The sequence below is a fragment of the Drosophila albomicans genome, chromosome 2L (genome assembly GCF_009650485.2).
Source record: "Drosophila albomicans strain 15112-1751.03 chromosome 2L, ASM965048v2, whole genome shotgun sequence".
In the NCBI taxonomy this organism is placed as follows: Eukaryota; Metazoa; Arthropoda; class Insecta; order Diptera; family Drosophilidae; genus Drosophila; species Drosophila albomicans.
Window position 1 is genome coordinate 9,159,717 of NC_047628.2, and position 25,219 is coordinate 9,184,935.

The following is a 25,219-nucleotide window of genomic DNA, read 5'->3' on the forward strand; positions in this document are numbered from 1 at the left end:
TTCTCATAAGAGCGAAGAGTGCGCCAAACTGCCAACCTGCTGCCTGCCAGCCAAGCAGCCAAGCAGCCAGCCAGGCCAACCATTTATTTATGCACTTGACTTGCGAGGCAGGGCCGTAGGCCAATTGGATGGGGTAGATGACACCATTTGGTGGTGGGGGAGGGGTAGAGACGAGAGAGGGGAAAGGGGAAAGGGCAACGGCAAAAAAGGGGAGCTGAACCTTAATGAGCATATCATATTTCACACACGTCTGCGACGCTGCTTAAGCTGTCAACACCTTTGCCACGACCCCCGACCTCGTCTCGTCCTCGCTCCCTCATTGTCGCCTGTGAGTTTTGAGTGCAATTTGAAATTGTTTTCGAGTGCACACTCAGAGATAGTGGAGAGTGCAAGCAGGAAATACTAGACTGTAAATGGTCCGTCCGCCTGCAACACAATCGCACAAAGAGTTCACTAAAGTTTCACTAGCATTCAACAACAAAAATCCCAAACATATAAATTCTAAACAAAAACTTTTCTTTGGTAACTTCTCAACTTCACTTAAGTTCCGCGTTAACAATTTTTTGTTCATGACTTCTAATATTTACGAGGTAACTTTCACAACAAACTTAAACAATTTTGTAACTTGTTAAATTTTATATTGTTGATGCTTCTTGTTAGATATTAGATTGTGGATGAGAGCTTAACTTATGTTAAATCAATGCAAAGAAAAATATGAAGATCAAAACTAATTTCTACACTTTAAATTTTAGAATTGTATTTGAGAACTAATTCACATAACATTTGAACTTATTTTTCTTATTATTGAATTTAATATTTGAATATGTACAATTTTCTCAAGGTATGCGTAGTATACAAAATATATGTTTAGAAAATTTATACTTATATTTAAGCTTGTCCTGAGCAAAATGACTTGAGATAACGCCTCCGAAGTCAATGCTAATGCAACTATTAAAAAGACAAACTAAATCGTATAAAAGTCATTTAGAACTAGATGAATAGCAATAAAGCTTAAGTAGCACATGAAAAAGTTTCCCAAGAGCTGCTCAAGTACTCAAATGCATGTCACATTAGACGCGAATATGGAAAATGTTGAGCAGCAGCGCAACAGTTAATAACAAGTACGGAAGCTATATGTAGTCGAGTGTGCTTGACTGCGAGATACCTGTTCTCCATTTTGAATAAAAGCAAAATACTAATTTTCACATATACAAATTGATACAGTACGACATTTAAAACATACCATACAGTGCAAAATATACCAGATTGTCAGCCAAAATAATTAAGAGCCGATAATAAGCATTTTTGGCAATACAAAAGAATTTCTTTAATAACTTAAATATATAATTTTTATCTCATCGTAACCAAATTTCCAGGAATCATAAAGACTATAGTAAGAAGTGCTATCGACAAATGTATATCTCTTTTATTATTGTCTTACAGATCGATGTGTTCATATGAAGAGAGATGGATATATCGTCTCGAATATTCATATATTTTATAGGGACGAATATGTCTCCTTCTGCCTGTTACATACATTTTCTGTAGACACAAAGTTATAATACCCTTCTACCGTATGGGTAGCGACTACAACTATGAAGAAGGCCTTGAAATATGTTGGATGTCATCAGCAACAAAGCTAATGTACTGCAAAAAGCGTAATTCAACATAATCATATTTATAATTAGTTTGTTATATATTTACAGATTATCCTTTCGTCAACTGAAGGCTGAAGCTAAACGTGAATTTAAAGTTTTAAGGCTCGGTCAACAGGTCAAACTAATCATGTACCACGTGGCTGGATAATTGTCGAATATCGTGTGGTTTTAGCCTTAACGTTGCCAGTAGGCAGTGCAAATTGTAATGCTGAAAAGCGAAAACCAAAACGAAAGCCCACGCGCAACATGTTGACAGCCAGGACTGAAAATAGGCCTGGTCAAGAGCAGGCTAAGCATCAAAGAGCTCTTCTTGGTCTACAAGACATGCACATTAATTATGTTAATTGAACTGTAGCACATTCTCAGGCGCAACAGACAGAGACAAAGAGAGAGGGAGAGAGAGAGAGAACGATAGAAAGAGAGTGAAAGAGATCGAGAGTCGCATAACTCATAATGCCATTTCCTCATGTACAAAGTCTGCCAGACATAACTCAGCTCTGGTCGAGAGATGCCATAGAGAGAACTTTAGGCAAGACTTCATTAAAACTTGTGCAGCATTTTGTCTTGGCCCAAGGAAACAGGACAAAGCCAGCTCCCAACTGTCCAGCGTAGGCTCCCAATTCCCTATGCCAAAAGCAACACCAACAACAACGAGAACAACAACTGCGAAAACAGAGGGAAAACAGACAAACTGCAGCCGTGCCTAATGACCACAAAAATAGCCAAATGCAGTTTAATTTATGACCCAACGCCAACTGAGAATGTGTGGACCAGGCAACGTTCAATGTTCCCATAATGCAGCGAGGGTTGCTCGAGCAGTTAGTGGGAATTCAAGAAGAACTATCAACTTTAAAAACAAAAATTGTGTAAGCTAAAGAATTGATGTTGAGAACTCATCAAAACATTTTGCTCTAAAATTACAATAGAGTTTTACGCAATAAAGTTAATATTTCGAAATACGAAATATTTGTACAAACAAATAACAATAAAATATTTGTAATTTTGTTCAATAAATTATTGAAATTGAAATCTGCTTGTTTTATGCACTGTTTGTTTTATCCGCAACATTTTTTAATACATTATTCTGCATTCGATAGCAATCAAAAAGCTTGCATTACCTGAAACAAGCAGAATATTGAAATTTCCATTTTCTTGCTTGCTTTTCCTCTCTATTTTCCTGTTGCCTTAATAAGGATAATATTTCAATAAACTGCTGCAGCTACTCTGTTGGACTTTTATCCATATTGCTCGCTTGTCTCTCTCTGTCTCTCTCTCTTTTTCTCTTTCTCTCTCTCTCGTTCTCTCTTTGCAATTACAAATGAAGCACTGGACCAAAGAGACCAGACACATCCAACAGTTGTTAGCTATCCCTAGGCAATGGGAGCTGACTGATTTATGTATGCAGCTGTCAACGCTCGCTTAGCTCTACTAAAGTTGGTTATTGAGTTAGCTAATATGAGAATCACTCGCTATAAAGTGTCATCACCCTCGCTGTGTTTTCTTGAACTAAATTGGGATTATAAATGACTAACTAAAAGCTCAATCTATACACTATGAGATTTTGCTGTAGTTTCCTCTTGTGTAAAATATTATTTTGTAATTGTGCTGCTACACTTTTTGCCAATTTATTATATTGCAAAGCAAAATATCCATCTAAAAATGAAAACGTTTTGGACAATGCACTCTAGTATTTATAAATAAATAATGTGGGATGCAGGGAGGGGCAGCGAGAGCGCAGTTCAAGGCCAACTGTAATCAACCAATCAATCAAAAAGCGCACTACAAACCAGACAAGGATTGGCTTGAACCCATCCACGACGACGTCTCGTCCAGCTGCGTTTTGAGAGCTGTTCGTCCCGCGAGAACAATGCATAATTACTGATAATGATTTGTGCATTGTTAACGTCGGAATAGGCCATCTATTGTTCTGAAATGGCTTAGGACGAGGCAGCAGAGGATGAGTATTGAGGCTGACTGACGGACTGACTGGTTGGGGGCATCCTTCTATAAGTTGGCAATGATTGCCTCGTCAGTGTTTTTAGTTATGAGTTAGACGCAAAGATCCAATGGATCGAATGGAATTTTGAAGGGACTCTCGTAACTATTTTAAGCGGGGCTTTCATCGTCAGGCGTTGACTATAAAATACTAAAAATTGATTTGCGCGTCAGGTTTTTGGCGTTGGCGATAAAATTTTACAACAGAACGCGTCGTGTGAAATTATTATTATCTACAAGCTCAGCGGGCGCATCATTTCCCCAACCCTCCCCTCCATGCCATGAACAAAACTTTTCGCCCGACATCAGCAGAAGCAGCATCAACAGCAGCAGGAGCCAAGCAAATCTTCGACTCGGTTGAACAGATTACAATCCAGAGTTAACGACTCCTTCGACTGGACGTTGTTAAGCTCACGATGTCGAGATGCCAAATCACAGATGAGACATGTGAGTTGAAAAGTTGCAAGCTGCATGCAACATGCATCAGCAGCGCGCTGAAAGATGAAGCCAATGGGGCAGCAACACATTTCAATTAAACTCTTTGATGTAATTTTTCACACCTTGGCATGATTGAGCATCTTCCTCTCTTGTTCCTGTTCATCTTGCTATCGGACAACTAATTGAGCAGTCAAATTACGACTGTATTTATAACACGCAAGGCAATTCAATTATAAAGATAATCACAGTCTCTTTCAAGACAAAACAAATTGGATTGCAAATGAAAATGAAATGATTTCAACGTATGTTTGGCTTCTGCTGAAAAATAAAGGTAAATTTACATCAATCATATTTTTTAACAAAATTCTTTTTAATTAACTTGTTAAAAAACAATTTCTAAAGAGCATTAGCAAAATGTTATAATATCTTCAAATTCAAACCATTAATTAGAAACTTAAATTACGAATACGGCTCTTAAATTGATGTACATTGATTTAAGATTTTAGGATACATTATTTAATTACAAAATTGGAATATAAAATATATAAATTGCAATTGTACGGAGAAATTAAATCAAATTTATTTTCTGCAAAGAAAACAGCACATACCTTAAAAATTTGAAATCCGCGCTCAAGTTTCGTAAAGTGGGCTCAGACGGTTGAGTGCTACCAATCTTTGAATACCATTTATAGGTAGCACTGGTGCATAGCAGCCAGCCTTTTGCGGCATATAATCAGTCAGACTAATACTGAATGCTATAATCATAATATTTGCTCTTTTGTGATTTATAATTGAATATCCAGTTTTCCAGTAGCTTATACATTAATTCAATATAATAATTGGATATTCAATTATTTTTTTAAAAGTTTGTCTCGGGTCCATAACTCGATGGGAATGATTATGCTAACTATTATTGATACCAGCCTCAGGTCTATTTATTGGCATGTTTCTAATTTTTGCACAGCAATGACTGCATTATTCTTTTAATAAAATTAGCTAGTAACGCATTTTCAAATTATTTTTTTTGTGGTTTTAGCGCCCAACTTAATTATTTAACAAATTCAGTTCTTCAGTCGTTTTAAATTGCGCGCTCAAGATTCGACATATTGAAATTTTAATGGCTGCCAACATATTTTATAAATGTTACATAGCAGCCAGCTTTATGTGACACATAAGCTAGCAGACCAAAGCTGTATGCTATAGATAAATAAAGATTTTAACAACGGTTTCTGACAATACAAACGGAAAGTGTAAACAAATTAATATTTTCTCGATTAACATTCAATATTCCATTTAAATAATTAATACTCTATTAAAAATAATAGCCAGATTTTGTTTTGTTTTAATACAGTGCGTTGTCGTTGTTGTTTTATTTGTTTTTATATATTTAATATACATAGTTTAATATATGCAGCTATAATAGTTATTTAAAATTTGAATACTACATTGTTGTTTAGTTTTTATTTTCTTTGATATTTAAACTATATAAACTTTTAAACTACTTCATTGTTTTGTTGTGTTTGCTCTGCTTTTCATTTCTCTCTTTCTCCTCCGTTCTCTATCTCTCATTCTTGCTTCATCTGCAAATTCTCGTTTGAAGGATGATTTCTCGGCCAGTTATTTGTTTTATTGTTAACTACGCTAGGGTGCTAGATACGTATAGGTATTTTTAATTAGGTATAGGGTATTAATTGTTCATTTACAATACATTAATTATAGATATAGTTAAACAAGTTCTTATAGTTTGCTGCTGGCGAGAAATTTTTATATGCTCGTTTAAGAAATATCATATGATTATAAACTATATAATACAATAAAAGTCTTGGCATTAAAGAATAAATTGTTTACGAACAAAATAATTAAATTATTTTGCGCTGGCTTACAGTTTTTTTTCACACACACACTCACTCATTCACACACACACGCAGACAGGCATAAATAAATTATAGTTGTTTATATATTTTTTTCATTTCCATTAGTATTTTTTTTTTAATTTTTTTTTTTTTTTGCTGTTTTCTTGCTTTTGTACTCAAAACTGTACGAAAAACGCGCCCGAAACGCTAGCGTTTTTAAACGCCATAAGCCTTTCATAAGAAACCCATGTCGAGGGCAGTGTAAAGGGCACGAATATCGCTGTGGGCGGAGATGCGCCAGAAAGGGAAGTTCATGGCCTTGGCAGCTGACTCTTCCTCGGCGCCATCGCCAATGACAACGTAGGTGCTCTTCCTACCAAAACGGGTCACAATGCGTTCATAGCAGGTTTCCTGACCTGAAGGAAAAATACATAAAAGAATTACTAAATTGAAGAGCACCGAATAGACGTTGTTCACTTACCTATCTTGTGGGCGCTGTAGATATTCTCGATGTTAAAGATGCTGCCCAAGCCAAAGAGCAGAACTTTGGCCAATGCTGGCGCCAGTTGCGTCGAGGTGACCAACACATTGATGCAGTTCTCGCGCTGCGCAATCATGCTGAGACACTTGAGCGCCAAGGTGGCCCAATTATCGGTGGCCACCTCGATCTCCGAGCGTATCTGCAGCCAGGCATCCCGCTTGCCAGGTCCCAGCAGAGTGCCCACACTACAAAAAAAAAGAGAGGGAAAGTAAGTTAGTAAAAGTTTGTCGATCTTGTTTTGTACCACACTGCGTATACTTACTTGCCCCTATACGTGTTATAGATGTCCTTAATCTTGCGATAGCGAAACGCCAGCTTGCGCATCCAATCAACACCACCACGTACTCCCGTGGGCAGACAAAGATTGGGCGGTGCACCTGGCGGTGTGCCAGTGTGAAAGCCATCGGTGGCAAAGTTATAGGTGCTCAGATCCTGACCATTATCATCAGAGCTGACATCGTCGATGTGCACCTGATCGCACTCCTCGATCTCGTTGAAAAAGAAGTGCGTGTCGGCCATGTTGAAGACCATCTCCTCCATGCGAAACGCGATGGTCATCAGTGTGCTGTGATCTTTGGTATAGCGATTGGCATAGCTGCCCGACAGCAGCGTATGGAAGATGATCAGCGTCTCGTCCAGGTCCCAGATGAACACACGCTCCGGCGGCTTCACCGCCTCGCTGTTGCCCGTATCCGAGGCAGTGCTGCGCGTCGGACTCGGCTGCTGATGACGCCGCCCACGCGCACGTCCCGTCTTGCCGGTGGGCGTGGTCTTGATGGCCGTAGCCGAACCAGCGGTGCCCACGCTGCTGCCACCGCTCGAATTGAGCGTGGCCGAGGCAGTGGCCGCCGCATTGTTGCTAACGACACCGCCAACCGAGGTGGCATTGGGGGACATTGAGATCGGCAGCGGGGAGTGCGGTGAATGCGTTGCCGCATGCACCGGAGTCGTGGAGTGTGTGTCCGTGGGACTCTCGGAGAGATTCGACGAGGCGGTGGCCACATGGAAACCATGGCTGGCACTCGAGCTGGGCGAACTCACGGCATACGGCGAATAGTTGGCCGGATTGTAATAGTTGCCGTACTGTTCGTTGTAGTACCCGCCGTAATCCTGTTGAGCAAAATTGTTGTAGCCCGCATAGGGATTGCTGTACAACTGCGAGTTGTTGTTGCCCCCACTGGCATAGCTGGGCGTCAAATAGGCCGCAGCAGCCGCTGCTGCACCCGGCTCCATTTTGGCGCTGCGTGCCGCTGCCGCTGCCGAGCTGGCTGCCGCATACGGAGTCCCGTAGCCGGAGTAGAACGGCGGCGGCGTATACTGTTGCATGCTGTTGTAGTAGTAATAGTCGTGCTTGCTGTCGTACACAGCTGCCGCTGCGGCTGCCACCGCCGAGCTGGCTGCCACACTGCTGCTGCTCTCCGTGCAGCCGTACAGCTGAGCGCTGCCCACGGCCGCAGCCGATGTTGCCACGCCATTGTCCAGCGCTGTGGCATGCACCTGGCCGCCAGGACTGCGCGATTCGGACTTCACGGCGGCCGCAATGCTGCTGCCGCTGTCGTGTGTCCAGTGCGACATCGTGGCCGGATGCACGCCGACGCCCACGCCCATGCCACCGACCACGCCCACCTCGTCGCTGGTCTGCTGATATGTGGAGAAGCTGCTGCCCGATGACTGGGCGAAGCTGCTGCCAGCTGCCAGGCTGCAGCTACTAGGATTTCCATTGTTGTTGTTGTTGCCGCTGGTATTTGTGTTGTTGTTGTTGTTGTTGTTGTTGTTGGTGTTGCCACTGCTGCTGCTGTTGCTGGCGTAGTGGCCACTCAGCGAGCCAATTGTCGGCTGCAACGGCTGTATCTGCGGCGGCAATCCCAACGGACTGCACTGCCCAACCCCGCCCACTCCAACGCCAACACCAACACCGACGCCCATGCCAACGCCAACGCCAACGCTGGCGCCGGCACTGCTGGGCCCATTGCTGGTGGCCAACACGGCGCTTGAATGTGTCTGCTGCTGCTGCTGTTGGTGTTGCTGCTGTTGGTGTTGCTGTTGTTGTTGTTGTTGTTGTTGTTGCTGTTGGCTTTGGCAGAGACTGCAAGAGAAAAAGAGAGGGAGAATGACAGGTGAGTGAGTGTTGCTTTTGATAGTTAAACTTCTAACATCATAAGAAAGATAATAAAAGTCAAGTCAAGTCTAATATAATGTTCTAGTCGACTATGATATACTTTATCAGAATTAAATTATACTATTTTGTAACTACTTTTATCTTTTCTGTTAACATTATTCGCATCATCGAAGATGCAGAGCATTAAGAAAATATAAATAAAATAAGATAATAAGAGTCAAGTCAAGTCTAACATAATGTTCTAATATTAAATTTTACTACATACTTTGTAATTACTTTTATCTTCCATGTTAATATTATTCTTATTATAGAATATGTAGAAATGATATATAATATAATATTCTCAATTTTAAATCATTTTAATTCAACTAAACTTCTACATTTGATAATGATTTTTGATTTATAATTAAAATTTGTGTGAATTTGTGTGAATGGTTATATATCTCTATCATCTTTGGTTCAAAAATACATACTTAACTAAAAGTATTATTAAATAATGCATTTTAGTTTAAATTCCTGTCTTGTATTAGTAGTTTAGATATAATTTATTTTGCCTATAGTGTTACGGGCTGACTTTTAATAATTGCAATTTATTCATTTTACTTCCAATGTATCCAGGTTCAATAGACACTATACTATATTATAAATATAATAATATAATATAAATAAACTATTTTTTCACATTTCCTAACTTTAATTGATACATTAATCTATTTGATTATAATTTATTACTACAGAGGAAAATATAAATATACATTTATAAATTAAATGTAGCTAATCGCATAGAAATAATACAAGATTGGAGTCTTCTAATTATAAAAATATTCTCAATAAGTCCTATAACTTATTGGTACTCCAATTATAAGGAAGGCAAGTTTAGAAGAATTCTGCACAGCGTTTTAATATGTTATTTCTTGAGTATAGACTTGAAGTAATAGACCGAATCTGGCTTGTTAATAAGCATAATAGTACAAGAAGTGTTCTAACACAAAGGCGGTAAACAAAGGAAACAAAAGACAGAGCAAAAAGAACAGGAGATGATCAGGAAAAAGTGGTGGGAGCAGGGCAAGTGGAGAGGGGAAACATAAACGTTTTGCTCGTTAAGCAGCCTCATAAAATAATTTCCAATAATCTTTAAACAGCCATAAAATTAACGGCACGTCGCCATCGTCGTCGTCGTCGTCGTCTTCGACGTCTTTTGGAACCAAATGTCAAGTGTGTCGCAGTCGCTCTCTAAAAATCTTGTCAAGTGTTATAAATATTTTTCTACGCTCTTTGGGCTCGCATAAATAAAAATGGAAAAAGGAAAAGTAAAACGTTTGAAATTCCTTTTTACAAAAACCACTTGAGGGGCTCGTTCTTGTCCCGTTCCCAATTCCCTTAAATGTTCATTCTTCCATTCAAAATCACAAAGTCTCCGAGCTGCCTGGACATGTGTGCAGCAAATGTTGCCTTTTATGTTATTTCTTAAGAGGCGACAAGTTTTGTTGTTATTGTTGTTGTTGCTATTCACTTGAAACTAGCAACAATTGCCAAACAAATTAAGTAGACTAATTTCGTAGAGCCCAATAAAAATCAAACTTGAATAAGAAATCAAATAAATCACCAAACGAAAAATCAAAACAATTAAATTAAGAAAATCGTCGACTCAAGCTCGTTGGTAATTCAATCCTTTGGCTCGGCAATTAAATGGAGTTGTTTTAAAATATATGTACATATATACACCAGATATATGTATGTCAGTGAGAGGCAGAGAGAAAGAGGGCGTAAAATTGAGTGAGACTGCATAAGTAGCAGTGAGAGCAAGAGAGAGAGCGAGAGAAACAGAGAAGCTCTATCCGCATTTATGAGTAAGTAATTTATCAAAAAAATTCCCTACTTTAAAACGGCATACTTTAGTTTTAAGAATAAGCTTGCCTACATAAAATTATACTTACTAGACACAAGAAATTATAAATTGGATTTAATTATAACCTTAAGTTGCCCCTTAGTTATAATATTTTATAAACTTATCAAAAATAAGGATAAGGAATGAGATATTCATCATATTAAACTTTAAAATAGAATCTTTAAACTTCTCTTCAAATTATCTCAAAGTATCCTATTTATTCTCTAGTGTAATATCTTGAATACCCATTTAAAGTTTGCTACTACTTCGTCCCTCTCACTGTGGGAAAGAGTTTCTTCCATCTTTTGTCGTACTTTTTCATTTTTATGACTCCCAACCAAATTTGTAGTAATTTTTCATAATTTATATTCTTCATTTTGACATCGGAATCGAAATAAAACGGGAAAGGTAAATGAAGTGCCCAATTTCCTAAGGAATTTGACACCCACAGTCTGGGGACATTTTTCATGTCACTCCAGAGCAGAAAGGGGAAACAGTCTTGGACCCAAAATATGAGGGAGAAGGGAGATTGTGTGAAAAACGACGCGTGCACTGCAGACAAATAATATTATATTATCTCATTGAATTATTTGAGATGCTTTGTTGTGGAATGATGTCACTAAAATGGTAACATTAATTCAAAATTTTATTGTACATTTAAGGATTAAAAAGAAAACGATGAAAAACGATGAGATTAGGAATAAAAAATCAAATGTATGTATTTAATAAGGAGCTCTCCGTTCCTCCATTTCCTCCTCTCTTTTTGAGACCTGCCTGTTAAGCCGTACTAAGCCCCTCTAAGTAGTTTGGGCATGGCACTCGCCCACCATTGAGGCATGCAACGTTCTGTGGCAAGTGTTAAGTGCTCTCACACACTTTACGCTTTACGTTCAGAATGAATTCCATGAATTCCGTTCCTTTTTTCAATTCTCAACAGAGGCATGTGTTGCGACTCAACAACACATGCAAAATTAAATATGGGAAAAAAAGAATAGTAATTCAGAAAAATTTGTCAAGAACTCAGGGACACTTGTTGCAAGTGGCAAGTGTGAAAAATTCAAGTGATTTGGTCGAACAATCTTTGATCTATACGCTCTAGCTATAGTATGATATAGAGGCTGACTGCTTACCGATTGCGTTCATGTGTATCCGAATGCTCTGTTTTGGGACGTTTAACCTGCAAGAATAAGAGAAGAGAAATCGTATTAAAATAAATGCTTAAAAGTTTGATATATTCTTAAATCCAAGGACTCAAAATACACTTGTGGATTATATAAATGAGTGAATTTGTTTATAAACAAAACAAGCACATCGGCGTCGTCCCAAACACCTCAGCGTATTTCGTCTTAATGCCCGAGTTCCGCTGAGGTTGGCGATTTTACTGCCCCTTCTTTTTCTTTTTGTGCTCCACTCGGCACCGCGTGTCCGACATTCTATTTGGGGTTTTATGCGACGACGCAATGCAACAGCAATGATATAAAACAGAATAATAATAAATAAAAATGAAAACAGCACATTTTACATAATTTGCATTTGGCAAAAGCTGCGACAGCAATTTCAACGTGCGTGGGAAAATTTTTGACTGGGTTGATGGGTTGATGGGTTGACTGGTTGACGGTCTAGATACCGGCGCCATATAACCCAAAAATCAGCGGGACGGAATTGGGGGGAAAGTCCGACAAATTGACGCTGCCTCAGCGCCTCAGAGGGTGCACACAGCAGGTGGCCCCAAGACGCGGTGGAGTCGAAGAGAGGTAGAAGAAACAAAGAACTTAACGATAGAATCAGAAGTGAAGCGAAGGTGAAGTCAAGCTAAGCTGTTGATAGAAGTTTCAAGCTAATTGAGACGGGGTAAATATGAATTGATCTATTGGAAATCATTGATAGCAAGATGTTAATCTCAAGTGACAAGGCTTAAGTTTAGAGAGAAGTTATATTGCAGTTGAAGTTTAAAAAGGGGTAAACACTAAAATAATTCCGAAAAGATTTGAAGAGTAAATATATTATTTTGAAATTTGAAAATCAATCTTAATGATATTCAAAATGAAAATCAGAAATCTTCTTGTCAAATGCAAAATTGCCAAATTCTATTTTATTTGTGAGATGTTACCTCAGTTGTCTAGGCTGTCATTAAAAAAAATTGCTATTGCCGATGTTCTCAATATTGTTAAATATTTATACATTTTTATATATATTTAGTGCTGTCAACTGATTCTTTAAAAATTATATTTTTTAGCAAAGCTCTTCAACTGTTTCTAAATTTACGTAGTTCATTCGGCTATTGTATTTCATAATATTTTAGAAGAAAATAATATTATAAAGAAAGTTAACCCTTCAACAAATTCAGAATAAATCTAATCTAATTAACAGGACACTTTAATAAATGCGTTAGCAGTTAAGACTCAGGAAGTGCTTTAAGGAATGCAACGGAAGCCAAAGAGCAAGAAAGTGGAAGCTGGCCAAGATCGAGATGTGATTGGTAACCTACAGCAGGCAAAAGGCTGCTGGAATTTATAATATACCTGACTTTGACATGGCATTCGTGAGCCGCATTTTGGGGGAGCAGCTTCGAGCTTCGAGATCCGAAGCAAGCAAGCTCCAGTTGCTGTGGCCACACAACACGCACATGAACACGCACAGTGTCCATCATAATTTTGTTGGTATTTATTTAGCAAATTTGTGTGCTCATTTCTTTTGTATTTTTGGCAAATTTGTTTTCACCGCGACTTTCAACGGTAGCGTTTAATGACGCGCTGCAGCTGCCAGCTTGTCGATGGGAGCCATGGGGCAAGCAGGCAGAGGAGAAGCTGCGCTTTGCGTGTTGCACGGAGCTGACTGGCTGGCTTGGGGTTGCAACTGAATCTGATACACGAATGCAAAACGCAATGCAACGCAACCTTTTACTAAACTAATTTATGGCACAAGTTGACAACGTAAACATTAACACACAGACAAGCAGGAGGAGCTGCAGCTGAAGATCGAAAGGGGTGAGGGGAGGGGAGGGATGCAGGAATGGGGAGATGCTGTAGATGCTGGGCCTCCTCATCATGTGAGAGAGATACAATATATACAATATAAAGACCTGTTTTGAGCATCTTTAACGAAATTCCTGTGATCGTAATCTTTTGTCTCTCTTGGCTGCTTTAGAAGAAGATTAAAACAGACACACACAAACACACACACACACAAGCAACAAAAGACAAGTCGAAGACGGCGACAAATTTTTTATTAACTTGCCCGCCTGGTATGGACCTCTCTGAAATCTCTAAAGACTGAAGCTGAAGTCTCTGTAGCTGGACCCTAAGCCCCTTGCCGATAAGCATCGAAATAAACAACAAAAATTTGTAGCTCCCTCTCGTTGTTGTCATTTGTTTGTTGTCTTTTGTTTCTTTTCGTTTTTTTTTTATTTTCTGTCTCTGTATTTTGGGTGGGGTTGCCGATGAGGGAGAGCGAGACGGAGGGAGTTAGGAGCCACAACCTATGCGCCTTAACACTTTGGCACGTTAATTACGTGGGACAATCGACAATCGACAATCGCCAAGTGTCAATCGCTGCAGCCATAATCAATATTTTGACTGCTTGCTCAGTGGCTCAGTGCAACAGTTGGACCGGAGGGGCATGCAACTGTGATAGGGACACAGAGGCAGAGACGGAGGCGGAGGCGGGGACGCAGTCTTTCTTTCCTTCATTTCTTTTCTTTTCTTTTCTTTTAGCCAAGTGGCACATAAATTACATGCAGCGCATTGTCGCAGTTGAATTATGGCGTGTTAATTTTTACGATTACGGCTTAAACTTAATTAAAATGTGATTAATGCCGACTTGAGTCCCCGAGTCTTGAGCCAGGGCAGCGAGCTCCTTAAATTGTCATAAAATTGACCCCAGAGCCACAGAGTGCAAAAGAGTTTTCCGACCACTAAGAGTCCCTCAACTTCACATACGCCTGTAATTTATGCTCTATTAATATTTCGCCTTAAAACCAATTGCCTCCATCACATACACGCGAAGGGGCAACGAGTTCGTGACGTGACGTGACGGCTTAACAAAATTCTCTCGACTTTGTTTTAAGCCAAGTGCAGAGAGATCCATAAAAAAAATGTCGCTATTTCATTTGTGGCCTGGGGCACCATTAAATGCCACAAGCTGCACATTTAACTGCGATTTGCAGTCTCGCCCCATGTTACCCTATAAAACTGTTGATATGTTGTGCGAGCAAACGCTATCTTTTATACAAATTGGAGCATGACTAAGATTAAGATCAGCATACCATAAATATTGCAAGTTGCTTTAATAAAATATCTACAAGTGATTGTCAAAAACGAACATTAATGAAAAACAAATTAAATGATTTTAAATATAACTTTAAATTCGATTTTAACATGTAATCAGTGTGAAAAATAATGAATATATAAATTTTTTTATTTTACACATTATTGATTATTTTTTAAGCAAACTTTGCGGTTGACATTCAAAGTGAGTTTTGACATCAAATTAATTTGTCTGGCCTGGTCAAATGGAATATGACTTGTTTATGACAATATTATGATTAATTTGAGATTTTAATTTTGTTGTTAATAATTTACATTGTTTCTTCCATTTGACAATATTCTACAAATTTGACTAATTTCTGATTTGCATACTTTATTTATTATGCCAACCATTTGCGCAATTTATTTAAATTTCAAATAAATGCGTCTATAGTTTATGCTAATAATAGTATATCGATAGATCGAGATCATGGCAATAATTCTTGGGATTAGTTGGGTGTTAAATCAAATCGAAATTTAGAGGCTGATAGGTTGCTTGGTCTTCCTTTTGCCGCATTTTCCTTAACCAATAAGCAACTTCTCCGCAAATGCGATGAAGCCACACAAAAAACAAACCACAAAAATCGCCAGCAACAATAACAACAACGCTAACCGACGGCAAAAAGCCACAAAGCGAAGTGATGTTGAAGATTCGTAGAGTCTTCTGAGAAACTAAACAATAAACCGCGTCACTTTTAAAGCTTCGCTTAAACTAAAATGTGACTGTTGCAATGTTTACATTTTTTTTATTACCTTTGGCTCGATCATTTTATCAATTAATCCGCAACGGGGCGCAGCATAGTTATATGGCATTAGGGTGACCATTTTTGCAAACAGGATTTATAAACTACGTAATATCACTTGATTTCTGCTCAGTCCCAAGAGATGTTTTGTTATTTAATGCGTTGTCATTTGATAAACGTTGTAAACACACACACTCACATGCACACGCGTATTATATCTTGTAAGAAAGTCACAAAAAACAGTTTTCTTAAAATTGCAACGAGCTCCGTTAGATGTAGCGACCGCTTTGAGTAGCTCGAGTGGACTGAAACATCTATCTCGGGTAGCAGTCGAGTGCACTGAATACGTTGTGTTCGTGTTCTGAGTGAAAATCTCGGCATTGGATGAGCGCAAAGCGACGACGCGACGACGCAACGACGTCGCGACGCTGCTTGAAACGAGTTTTTGAGTGCGCCGCTGGCGTTAGTGTGTGTTTGTGTGCGTGTGAGCAGTGCAGCATTTGTCTGTCAACAGCTGTCTGTCGTTTCACTCACTCGAATCCACTCACAATGGTGTGTTTTTGGCTCCGCCCCCAAGGCGAGTCAGGGTGGGTTTTTCTCTCAACTTTTCGTCGTGTATGCGGGCGCAAAATAAAACAAAGACGATTGTCAATCAAAAGTGTATGCTTTAATATGCGTGAATCAATTTGGTATAAAATTAAATTGGAAAAACTTTAATCTGTTGAATTTTAATTAGTTCAATTATCAAAATCAATAATCAAACTGCCGTGCGGTGCCGAAATTCAAAACGCCGCAATTTAAATGTGAACACCCGGATCTCTATAGATCTTATCTGTCAGTTTCTGTCTAGCATTTAATCATTATCTCTACGCATATTTCACTTTCCCCACTACAGCATAAACAAGATGTTAAACAAAGAGCATCAAAGCAAAAAATATCAGTTGAACAGTTGTATAACTAGATCTACTATCTAATTTATAGATCACAAATGCATCTAAATGGCCCGTTTACTCTCAATAAATTAATTCGAAAATTTGTTATGCGGGTGCTTAGTTATTCTATTCAACAAAAAATTACGTGTTACAAATCGATTATTTTTGCTAATTTTCAAAGCAATCAGACACGTGATTCAAATATCTTTTTATAGCCATTCAATATGAATCGAATTAATTAACAAATTTTAATTGAATTGTATAAAATTAATGTAGGCGTCGTAAAACTTTAAAACTTTCCAGATATGTTGAAGTGTGAAATGTATATTTCAGATATTTTACAGAATGCCGACTTTAAATAAAATTAACGAACCATTCACAACATTAGTAACAATATTTCATTACATATTTCCTCTCACTATTCGATTTCATTAAAATGAATAAATATTTATCATATCTGATGTTTTAAAGTAAAGCTTAATTGAAACTAAATATTAATTTCAGCAAAATACTTCACAAGATTGTATTCTATATTATATAAGCTTATTTTCCCTACATAAAACTGTAAACTCAAAATTTGTCAATAATAATAATGATGATATAAAGTACAATGTGAATTACGCACAACAAGTTTTTGATAAAAAGTGTCTGACTAATCAACAATAAAACAAGCTGACAAAATATTTAAATGAACTTTGAAGTATATAGTGTTTTCTGCAATTAATTTGCTGCATTTAATTGAATGCTTTTATTTACAACCAACCACATGTGAGCGGGCTTAAAATGCCAACCAGGTGTTGTAATATTGTACGAGCTTTTCCCATAAATTAAATAAATTCCCTTGGCTAGTTATTACATACTAAAATACAAGTATAAACTTTACAAATGTATAACTACATATCATGTGTAGGCAGTTACAGTCATAAACATTTTGTAAAGCAATTTATTTATTTACGGCTTAATTTTGTGAAAACGTCTAAATAAACGTTCAATTCTTAGCTTTGTCTTATCAACCATATACAATTTCAAATAAACAAAGCAGGCTCAAAATGCAACAACACTAGCAACAACAGGAACAATACGAGATATATATGTAGACAATAAATAAAACAACGATTCATATGCACTGGAATTCTTAATAATAAACCTCATAACTGCTGCACTTTCAGACGCCAGTCGCCACCTGCCAAAACAAAAGGCGACGCAATCGAATTGTGGCTTCCAAGGGGGAGGTAAATTGAGGGTTCTCTTCAGCTTCTATTGAAATTTAATCAGTACACACTACACACAATGTGTTGCAATATGCTGCATCGAAACTAACTTTAAATATTTATGCTAGCTAGAGATAGAGCTATAATTTTTCGACAGCATTTGTTATGTTTGCACGCAGATCAAGTTTGATTCAAATTTTTGTCACGCCTCCTTCCGCCCCACAAATCAAAATCGAATAACAAGCGTAAATTTTAAAGTTGGAAATTTTGGTATATATAGAATAAATACTATAGTAATTGTGATTATGGAAGTTATTACTTACTAGGGGTCTGAGTTGCTTTGGCCGACAATCTGGTATATTGGGCAGTCTATGATATATTTTGAATATGGTACTATATCGATATATAAAATATACAATTTGGTATATTTTTAGTATTTTAGTATTTTTGGTATATTTTGGAAGAAAAAAACACAATATGTTGCTTTTATTCAAAATGTGTAGTGGGTATCTCACAGTCGAGCACACTCGACTGTAACTTTCTTACATGTTAAATAATTCTTTTATTTTTATTATTATTAAAATAATCCAACTAAATATTTTGTGTGTTATGACACCTTTAACTTTAACAGTAAATTTACAAATAAAATAACTTTTGCATTCATTGTATCATATATCAATTAAGACTTTAGAATTTCCCAGAAAATCAATTGTGTAAATTTCGTAGACCAAATTCGAAGCAAAAATAAGCATATAGTATAAAATCTTAACCAACTTAAATTTTTGTGAGTAAATTGATTGAACCGCAACTAATTTATGTAAGTTCCAAGAACAACTAGTTCTCGTTAAATACTATTATATAAATATTTTTCATTCATTTCATTTTCTAGTTAAACTATTTTTCAATCATCGAATTTTTTAATTAGAATTGAAAATCAATTCATAAATTGTTAGGAAATATGAAAAATTCGATTGTACTGTTGAATTAAACATTTATCGAACACGTTGAATTTGAAAATAATTTGAATTGTGTATTTTGCGAAAATCAATTTGAGCGAATTTGCAAGTAACATACACAATTACACAATTGCTGTGGCCAGTTGCAATTAACAAATGCGATTTACATGTGAAATTGTGCAAGCAATTCCGTAATTTGTTTGGCGGAAGTGCATGACACACTTTCGGCACACAGCAAAGAGCGAGAGACAGAGAGAGCGAGAGAGATAGAAGTCCAATGTTAACCCATTAATGACCCATGGGGGTCAATATGCTGATGCAGCTGAAAATGCATGGGGGGCATTAAATATGCCTTTAATCGCTTTAGCACGATCGTGAGACAACATGTCGTCAATTATATCTACGCGCGATCAGCAGCCCGTCCAAAAGCGCGATCTTTCTACTGTCTGCCCATCATCTGCCCGATCTCCTCTCTCACTCTCTCCATCTTTCTCTCTCCACAACAATTCCTTGGCGAACTGTCGTTCTGTCCAGTTTTTTTTTTTTGTTTTTTGTGCCATTCCAAGTGCTCGACTGTCTGTAAACAAATCTGCACACAATTTGCTGCATTTGCAGATATTTTTGTTGAAGCTGGACCCGGTTGCTTGTTGCCCCGTTTGTTGCCTGCATGTTGCATGTTGCTGAGTCTCGCGCATTTATTTGGACTTGGAGTTGGAGTTGAAGATGGAGATGGAGTCAGGGGAGACCGGTCGTCGGTCGTCCTCTTGGCGAGCGAACGAACGTGCTGATCGTGAGCTCGAACTGAGGAGGGAGCAAAAAGGCAAATGCACAAAGTGTTTAAGATTTACGTTCAGTTTTGATCGGACCGGACCTCCCGAGTGCAGTGTATTAATTTAATGCTGTGCACGAGGTGCAGAAAAACTGGCAAATAGTTTTGTCCATGCTCTGGGCGCCATTTTAAGCTGCCCCCTGAGTTCAACACCTGAGCTCAGCCTCTCCCTCTCCCACACTCTCATGTCGTCTCACTTGCTCTCTCTCTGGCATTGTGGTCATGCGTGTTCAACGATAATCGCGCGCATTTTTACAACTTGATCTGAAGTTGGCTCGCAGCACCAGCATCTAGATAAGGCTCTAAAGCTCTCCTCCAGACAACAGTAAAACCAATTGATGTTGTTGTCCTTGTTGTGTTGTTGTCATTTGTTGCCGCTTGTTGGTTGTTGGTTGTTGCTTGTTGCTTGTCTTGTAAGCGCAACACTCGCAAAGTTGCCAAAAAACAAAACGAACAAAGACTGCAAAAAAAACGAAGAAGGCAAGGAACAACAACCTTAGGATGCGTCATGCAACACACAGCTTGGCCTACAATTGGGTCAAGTCTTATTTAGCTGATACTCGCATTCGCATTCGGATGGCTCTACTATAATACTATATAAATGCCGATGTCAGCGCATGCCAAAGGTCTGATTCGTTGTGTGAAAGGCATTTCAAGCTGATACTTATCGCCACATGAGCAACAAAACACTTGAAGCACTCACACAACCAATTCATTCGCACTTCAACTGACTCGAAGTCGAATAGAATATTATTATGCTATGCTAATTTCTAGAACTGCATAGAAACCGCTGAGACATGCGCTTCGCAAATACAAATTGCACTGACCACAACATTTATTTTACAAAATATGTATCATAGCAGCAAGACAAGACCAAGAACCAAGGAAGGAAAGGAACTTAAGATGCCTGCACAAAGTACAATCTTGAAACTTAGAGGCATTTCAATGCTGAGTGCTGAATAATTAAAATACAAGCATTCCACACAGAGAATTTACCAGTTTTTGTATTGGACTTATAACGGATAATTGAAATGTCTATAAGAAGATGAACAGAAACGTCCTCAGATATGGATTGTTTTTTAATTTATTAAATACTTTTAGAATATTGAAATTTTTATTGATTTTTTTATATTTATTTAAAAGCATTTTAGTTGGTGAATGTTTTGGGAATAAACTTTGCAGATTATTTAAATTGCATAATAATAATAATAATAATATCAATACAAACAAGAAAGAAACAGCTACAGAGTGTGTTCGAATGTGCAATCTTCAATTGAAGAAATATAATCAATTAGAAAAATATATATATGATATTTAAAAATACTGAAATATACTGTATTTGGTATAAAGATAAATGTACTACTACATTTAAAAAATACCAGACCGTAAAAAATATACCAATTGATCTATCAAAGCAACTTAGACTCGACTGCAGCAAGATTTTATGTGATTTTATGTTTATAACAACTTCTAGTCTTTACTTCATGTAAATAAAGAACAAATAATATAATTTAATCCATTTTTTGTAAATTGAATCATTCAAAATATAATTAAAATTTAATAGCAGAATATGTATGTTAAGAATGAACTCATGACTGATCCCAAAAAAAATTTCATCTCCAACTGCGTCTTAGTAATACTGAAATTAATAGAAACGACTTTTTTCTTTTATGATTACAAAGCATTAAAAATCGGATAACCTAATATGCCATAAAAATAAAATGCTGAACCCACTACTGTGTGACTCCGACTCTTGAATTGGACATCATTAAATAAAGTTTTTATGAATCAAAAATGTGAAATGAAAAAACAAAGAATTCGACTTGTGTGTTGTAGACGAAACCGAAAATAAACCAAGCCAGAAATTACATTTGCGCTCTATCAACGGGACTTCTCCACACTTGTCGGGGAATCAGGGCGATTTGCTGAGTCTTGGAACGGAGTCTCTCGGTTTCAACTGTTGTCGCTGGTGGCTGACCACCCGGGGTAGCCACGGAACGCCTCGTTTATGCTTTCATTCCGCTGAAAATTATGCGGAACCCGTGTTTGTGCTCGAGGCACGCGCCGATGGCAACTTGCAACTGGCAACAGCATTTGCCGCCTCTGCCGCATGCGAGAGGGTGAAGAGTGGATTGAGAGTCTTCTTTTTTTTTTGCTGCTTTGCTGCTGCTGCATTGCCATGGTGACCTCAGAAAAACAAACATTGGCCAGGAATTTTCATTAAAAAGCCGGCTATTAAGAGCCCCGTACAACAGGCACATGGGGCACGGACATGCCACGCCACCCGCAAGTTAAAGTTGAAGCCCGGACAACCGGGACAACCTGCCACCCACGTTGAGCCTGAGTCGGCAGCGAAGTGTGTCAGCTGTCACTTGGTGTAAGCATCAAAACCCGATGAGCACAATTGCTGATAATGCGAAAGGTGGATGGAGTAGAAAGACAGCCTAAGCAGGTTGAAATACCGTGTGCGAAGAGAGGGCCAAAGGGGTATAACATGCAGGGAAGGAAATTTGTAGAGAGTTGAAGAAAATAATAATATACACACGAAAGTTCTTTTTGAATTATTATTTACAAAAAACTGCAGTTCATTTAAAGACTAACAAATTAAATTTGTAATAAGTTCTGATTTATTGAACAGCTTAATTTATATAACACGATCACTTCACGTTTAAACAGAACGTTGTATCATAGTTAAATGTTTACACTATTTTTGTTTTAAACTGCCTAGCATCTCAAAAAGATGTTTAAGTTATTTATTTATGCACAAAAATCCTTCCATCTATTTTGTTATTATTAAATATGTAAGGTGCTGAGGATGTGAGTGAAGGTGTCTTCGGCAAAATCTATATTCAAAAGCCTAGAACAAAAACCTTGAGTTGTGTCTTTTAAATAATCTGAATCGATATATCATAGCGCAGTCACCTATTAAATGTAGTATACATTTATTATATATATTAAAATTATTTATTTTAACACAGTTCTGTTTGATTGCAGATTAATAAGCACTGGCAATAAACAAGTTTATTTACATTTTATAAAGCTTCTACAGGGTATTTAATTGGCAAGTCATAGATATATTTATAGCAATATCGCCGTGCGACTTGTTTTACCTGTGGGAACGACTCGCTAATTAATTTAATTATGCGCTCTCGACTTGTGCGTGTCAAGCGTGCAACAACGACAACGGTATTAATATGAAGAGCAACAACAAATTAAATACTCACGCCTCGTCGAGCTCTAATCAAATGCAGCCCCCGTCGCGTCGCGTCACGTTGATACGCCCGCAAGTATGCAGCATATGTTTTCATTGTTCTTTGGCGTTGCTAGGCCTATGAAATTTAATTTGAGTATAAAAAAGAAAAACACAAACCGAATAGACGACAGGAGAAGAGGCTGGAAAAAGAACAACCCCTCAACTGGGGGTTGGGCTTGTTGCCCAGGCATCGCTGACAAATTGAATTTGTAAAGCTACAACAACAAATCATTGAACGCCCCCCTCTTCCAACGGCATCCCAAGGGGGAAGAGTGTGGGAGGAACGGTGCTGTTGCGGATGCGTATACGGATGCTGTGTGGTAATATTAAACCCTAACCATGTTACGCTCGTCTGGTCGGCCTTTCCAACAACCCACAACCAACAACCAACAACTCCAACCAGTCAAACAGCCAACTTGGCCCTCAACTGACTTTCGCGAAAGTGAAGTGAAATTGTAGCCCAACATAGGAACGCTTGGTTGGCTAAGCGAATGGGCGGTTGGGCGTGACGGCTCGAAAACAGGCTCAAGCACACACACATACACACAACGCACAATTATTAACACTTATTAATGTTGAGGTTTTTATAGATGGCACCCCTGGGCTTAAATTAAAGTCCAAGTGCCAACAGCTGCCTCAAGTGGAACTTCCCCCTGGGGTCGGGCGGGGGTAACACCGCCACAGCACCACACCACCGCATCGTCATCATCGCACCACTCGTGTCGCTTTAAGTAGTCATTAAGATTGAGTGAGATATGATTTTTTAGCAGCTACAGCTCACAGCTGGCGCTAGATTGAAATCTTCCCTAGGAGTCGCAGTCGCAGGATTCAACCTCCCCTTAGTCACATTGCCTCGCCTCGTCTCGCCTCGCATCGCATCGCGTCGCGTCATTTGCAATTAGCAGCGAACCTTTGACTCCTTGGTGCGCTGATCAGACGCAGCACTCGACAAGCTATTGACAGCTATTGTCCTCTAATTAAACAACAATGTTGACCTATTCTCAAGATGTCCCGGTCAAGGTTCACTTATTTCCACAATCGACTTCGTTTTTGGGACAAAAAAAAACAAGATGTCAAAAATTATTGCAAGAAATCGGATTCTTTGTTTGCTAATTAAAAATGCTAGTTAGGGTCAAAAAACAACCCTTTTATTATAATAGACTGCTAACCCTTTCGATGTAACACCCTTAGGCTAATCAACTGCGCAGAGTTACGAATAAAGTTTTCCAATTTAAGAAAATTATGGGAAAAATGCCAGAAAAATTGCAAAATAGTTTGAACGTTCGTAATAAATTATTATTAAAGATGAAGATAAGGGCGCTTTTTTTCTCAAATTCGATTGCTCGCTCGAAATTTGAAGTAGTTCATGTAATCTAAATTAAAAATTAAAATTTTGTTTAATTCTTTCGCTCTTCCTAAAAATAAAATATGTAGTAGAAAAAATAACTTTTGATTGCTCTTCAATCTTTAAAACATTTTGAATTTTTTTAACAATTTTGTAAATTAAATATATCATATTATTCCTTTAAAATGTATACTACAAATAAAAATGTTATAAATTTACGCTGTTATATACTTTTGATTGTGAAATGCATGCATTTTATTTTAAAATTTAATAATTGTCGATGCATTTATCAATTATCATCTACCATAGACAGTCATCAAAATTAAATTGCTAATTTAAAATACATCAAAATAAAATGATTGTGCAGCAAAAAACCATCTTTGGTCAACGGCTTTAAATTTTAACATTATTTCTTTATTAGAACTTAAAGTAAAGCAGCACAAACTGTGCCAACTTGATTCACGGTGAGGCAGAGGGGGCAACTCAATACCACAATGGTTGCTATCAATTACTCGAGGCAGCCCTAACGCTCTACGGATCGGTTTCAGCACAGACCTTGGCCACATTAACATTAACTCTGGCTGTGTGTGCTACTCTTTCAATGATTGCCACAACAACTTCTACAACATATGGATGCATGTGCAAGTCTATAACAACATAGAAAACGAAATAAATATAGTAAAAATAGATGCAGAAATAGTTGATTATTTCCGTTAGACTTAATTACTAAAATCCGCAAGGCCGTTTGTCGAGGTTCATTTCAGAGAATATCCCATTACAAATGCGAGTGTCCCAAAAAAGGAAAACATAGAAAAAAATAAACCCAAAACCAACTGTTGATGGAGCCAGTTCGATGTTGGAATGGAACAGGTGAGCACTCAGCTCAACTCTATGTAGAGAGCGAACTCCGATCTCTGAGGGTAGGACAACTATCGAATTTCGTATTGCCGCATCGCCAATCAATGGGCGAAAATTCTGAATGATTTGTTGTTGGCATTTTGGCTGCCAATTGTGCGGCACTCGATGCAGTTTTTCCCAAGCGCAAAACTGAAAAGCCTAAAGAAAATGTGCAGCACGAAATTTGATATTTTATGTGCGATGCGATGCGACGCTAGGGACGGACAGACATCGTCGGCCATTTCGTGGTAAAAATT

At 38.1% G+C, this 25,219-nt stretch overlaps 1 protein-coding gene across 2 annotated transcripts in view; it reads right to left on the reverse strand.

Moving 5' to 3' along the window:
- Window positions 1-5,428: 5,428 nt before the first annotated feature.
- Window positions 5,429-25,219, reverse strand: part of LOC117564087 (developmental protein eyes absent) — a 38,964-nt gene continuing 19,173 nt past the window's right edge. Inside the window, exons 1-5 of one of the 2 annotated variants that reach the window (XM_034242716.2) lie at window positions 15,550-15,792; window positions 11,623-11,669; window positions 6,748-8,571; window positions 6,426-6,670; window positions 5,429-6,360 (exon numbers count right to left, since the gene is read on the reverse strand). In XM_034242716.2, coding sequence (XP_034098607.1) covers window positions 6,179-6,360; window positions 6,426-6,670; window positions 6,748-8,571; window positions 11,623-11,669; window positions 15,550-15,621 — 2,370 coding nt within the window. In that variant the 5' untranslated portion in view covers window positions 15,622-15,792 and the 3' untranslated portion in view covers window positions 5,429-6,178. Of the gene's footprint in view, window positions 6,361-6,425; window positions 6,671-6,747; window positions 8,572-11,622; window positions 11,670-15,549; window positions 15,793-25,219 lie in introns of those variants that run through there. The other variant, XM_034242717.2, reaches the window with a different exon arrangement.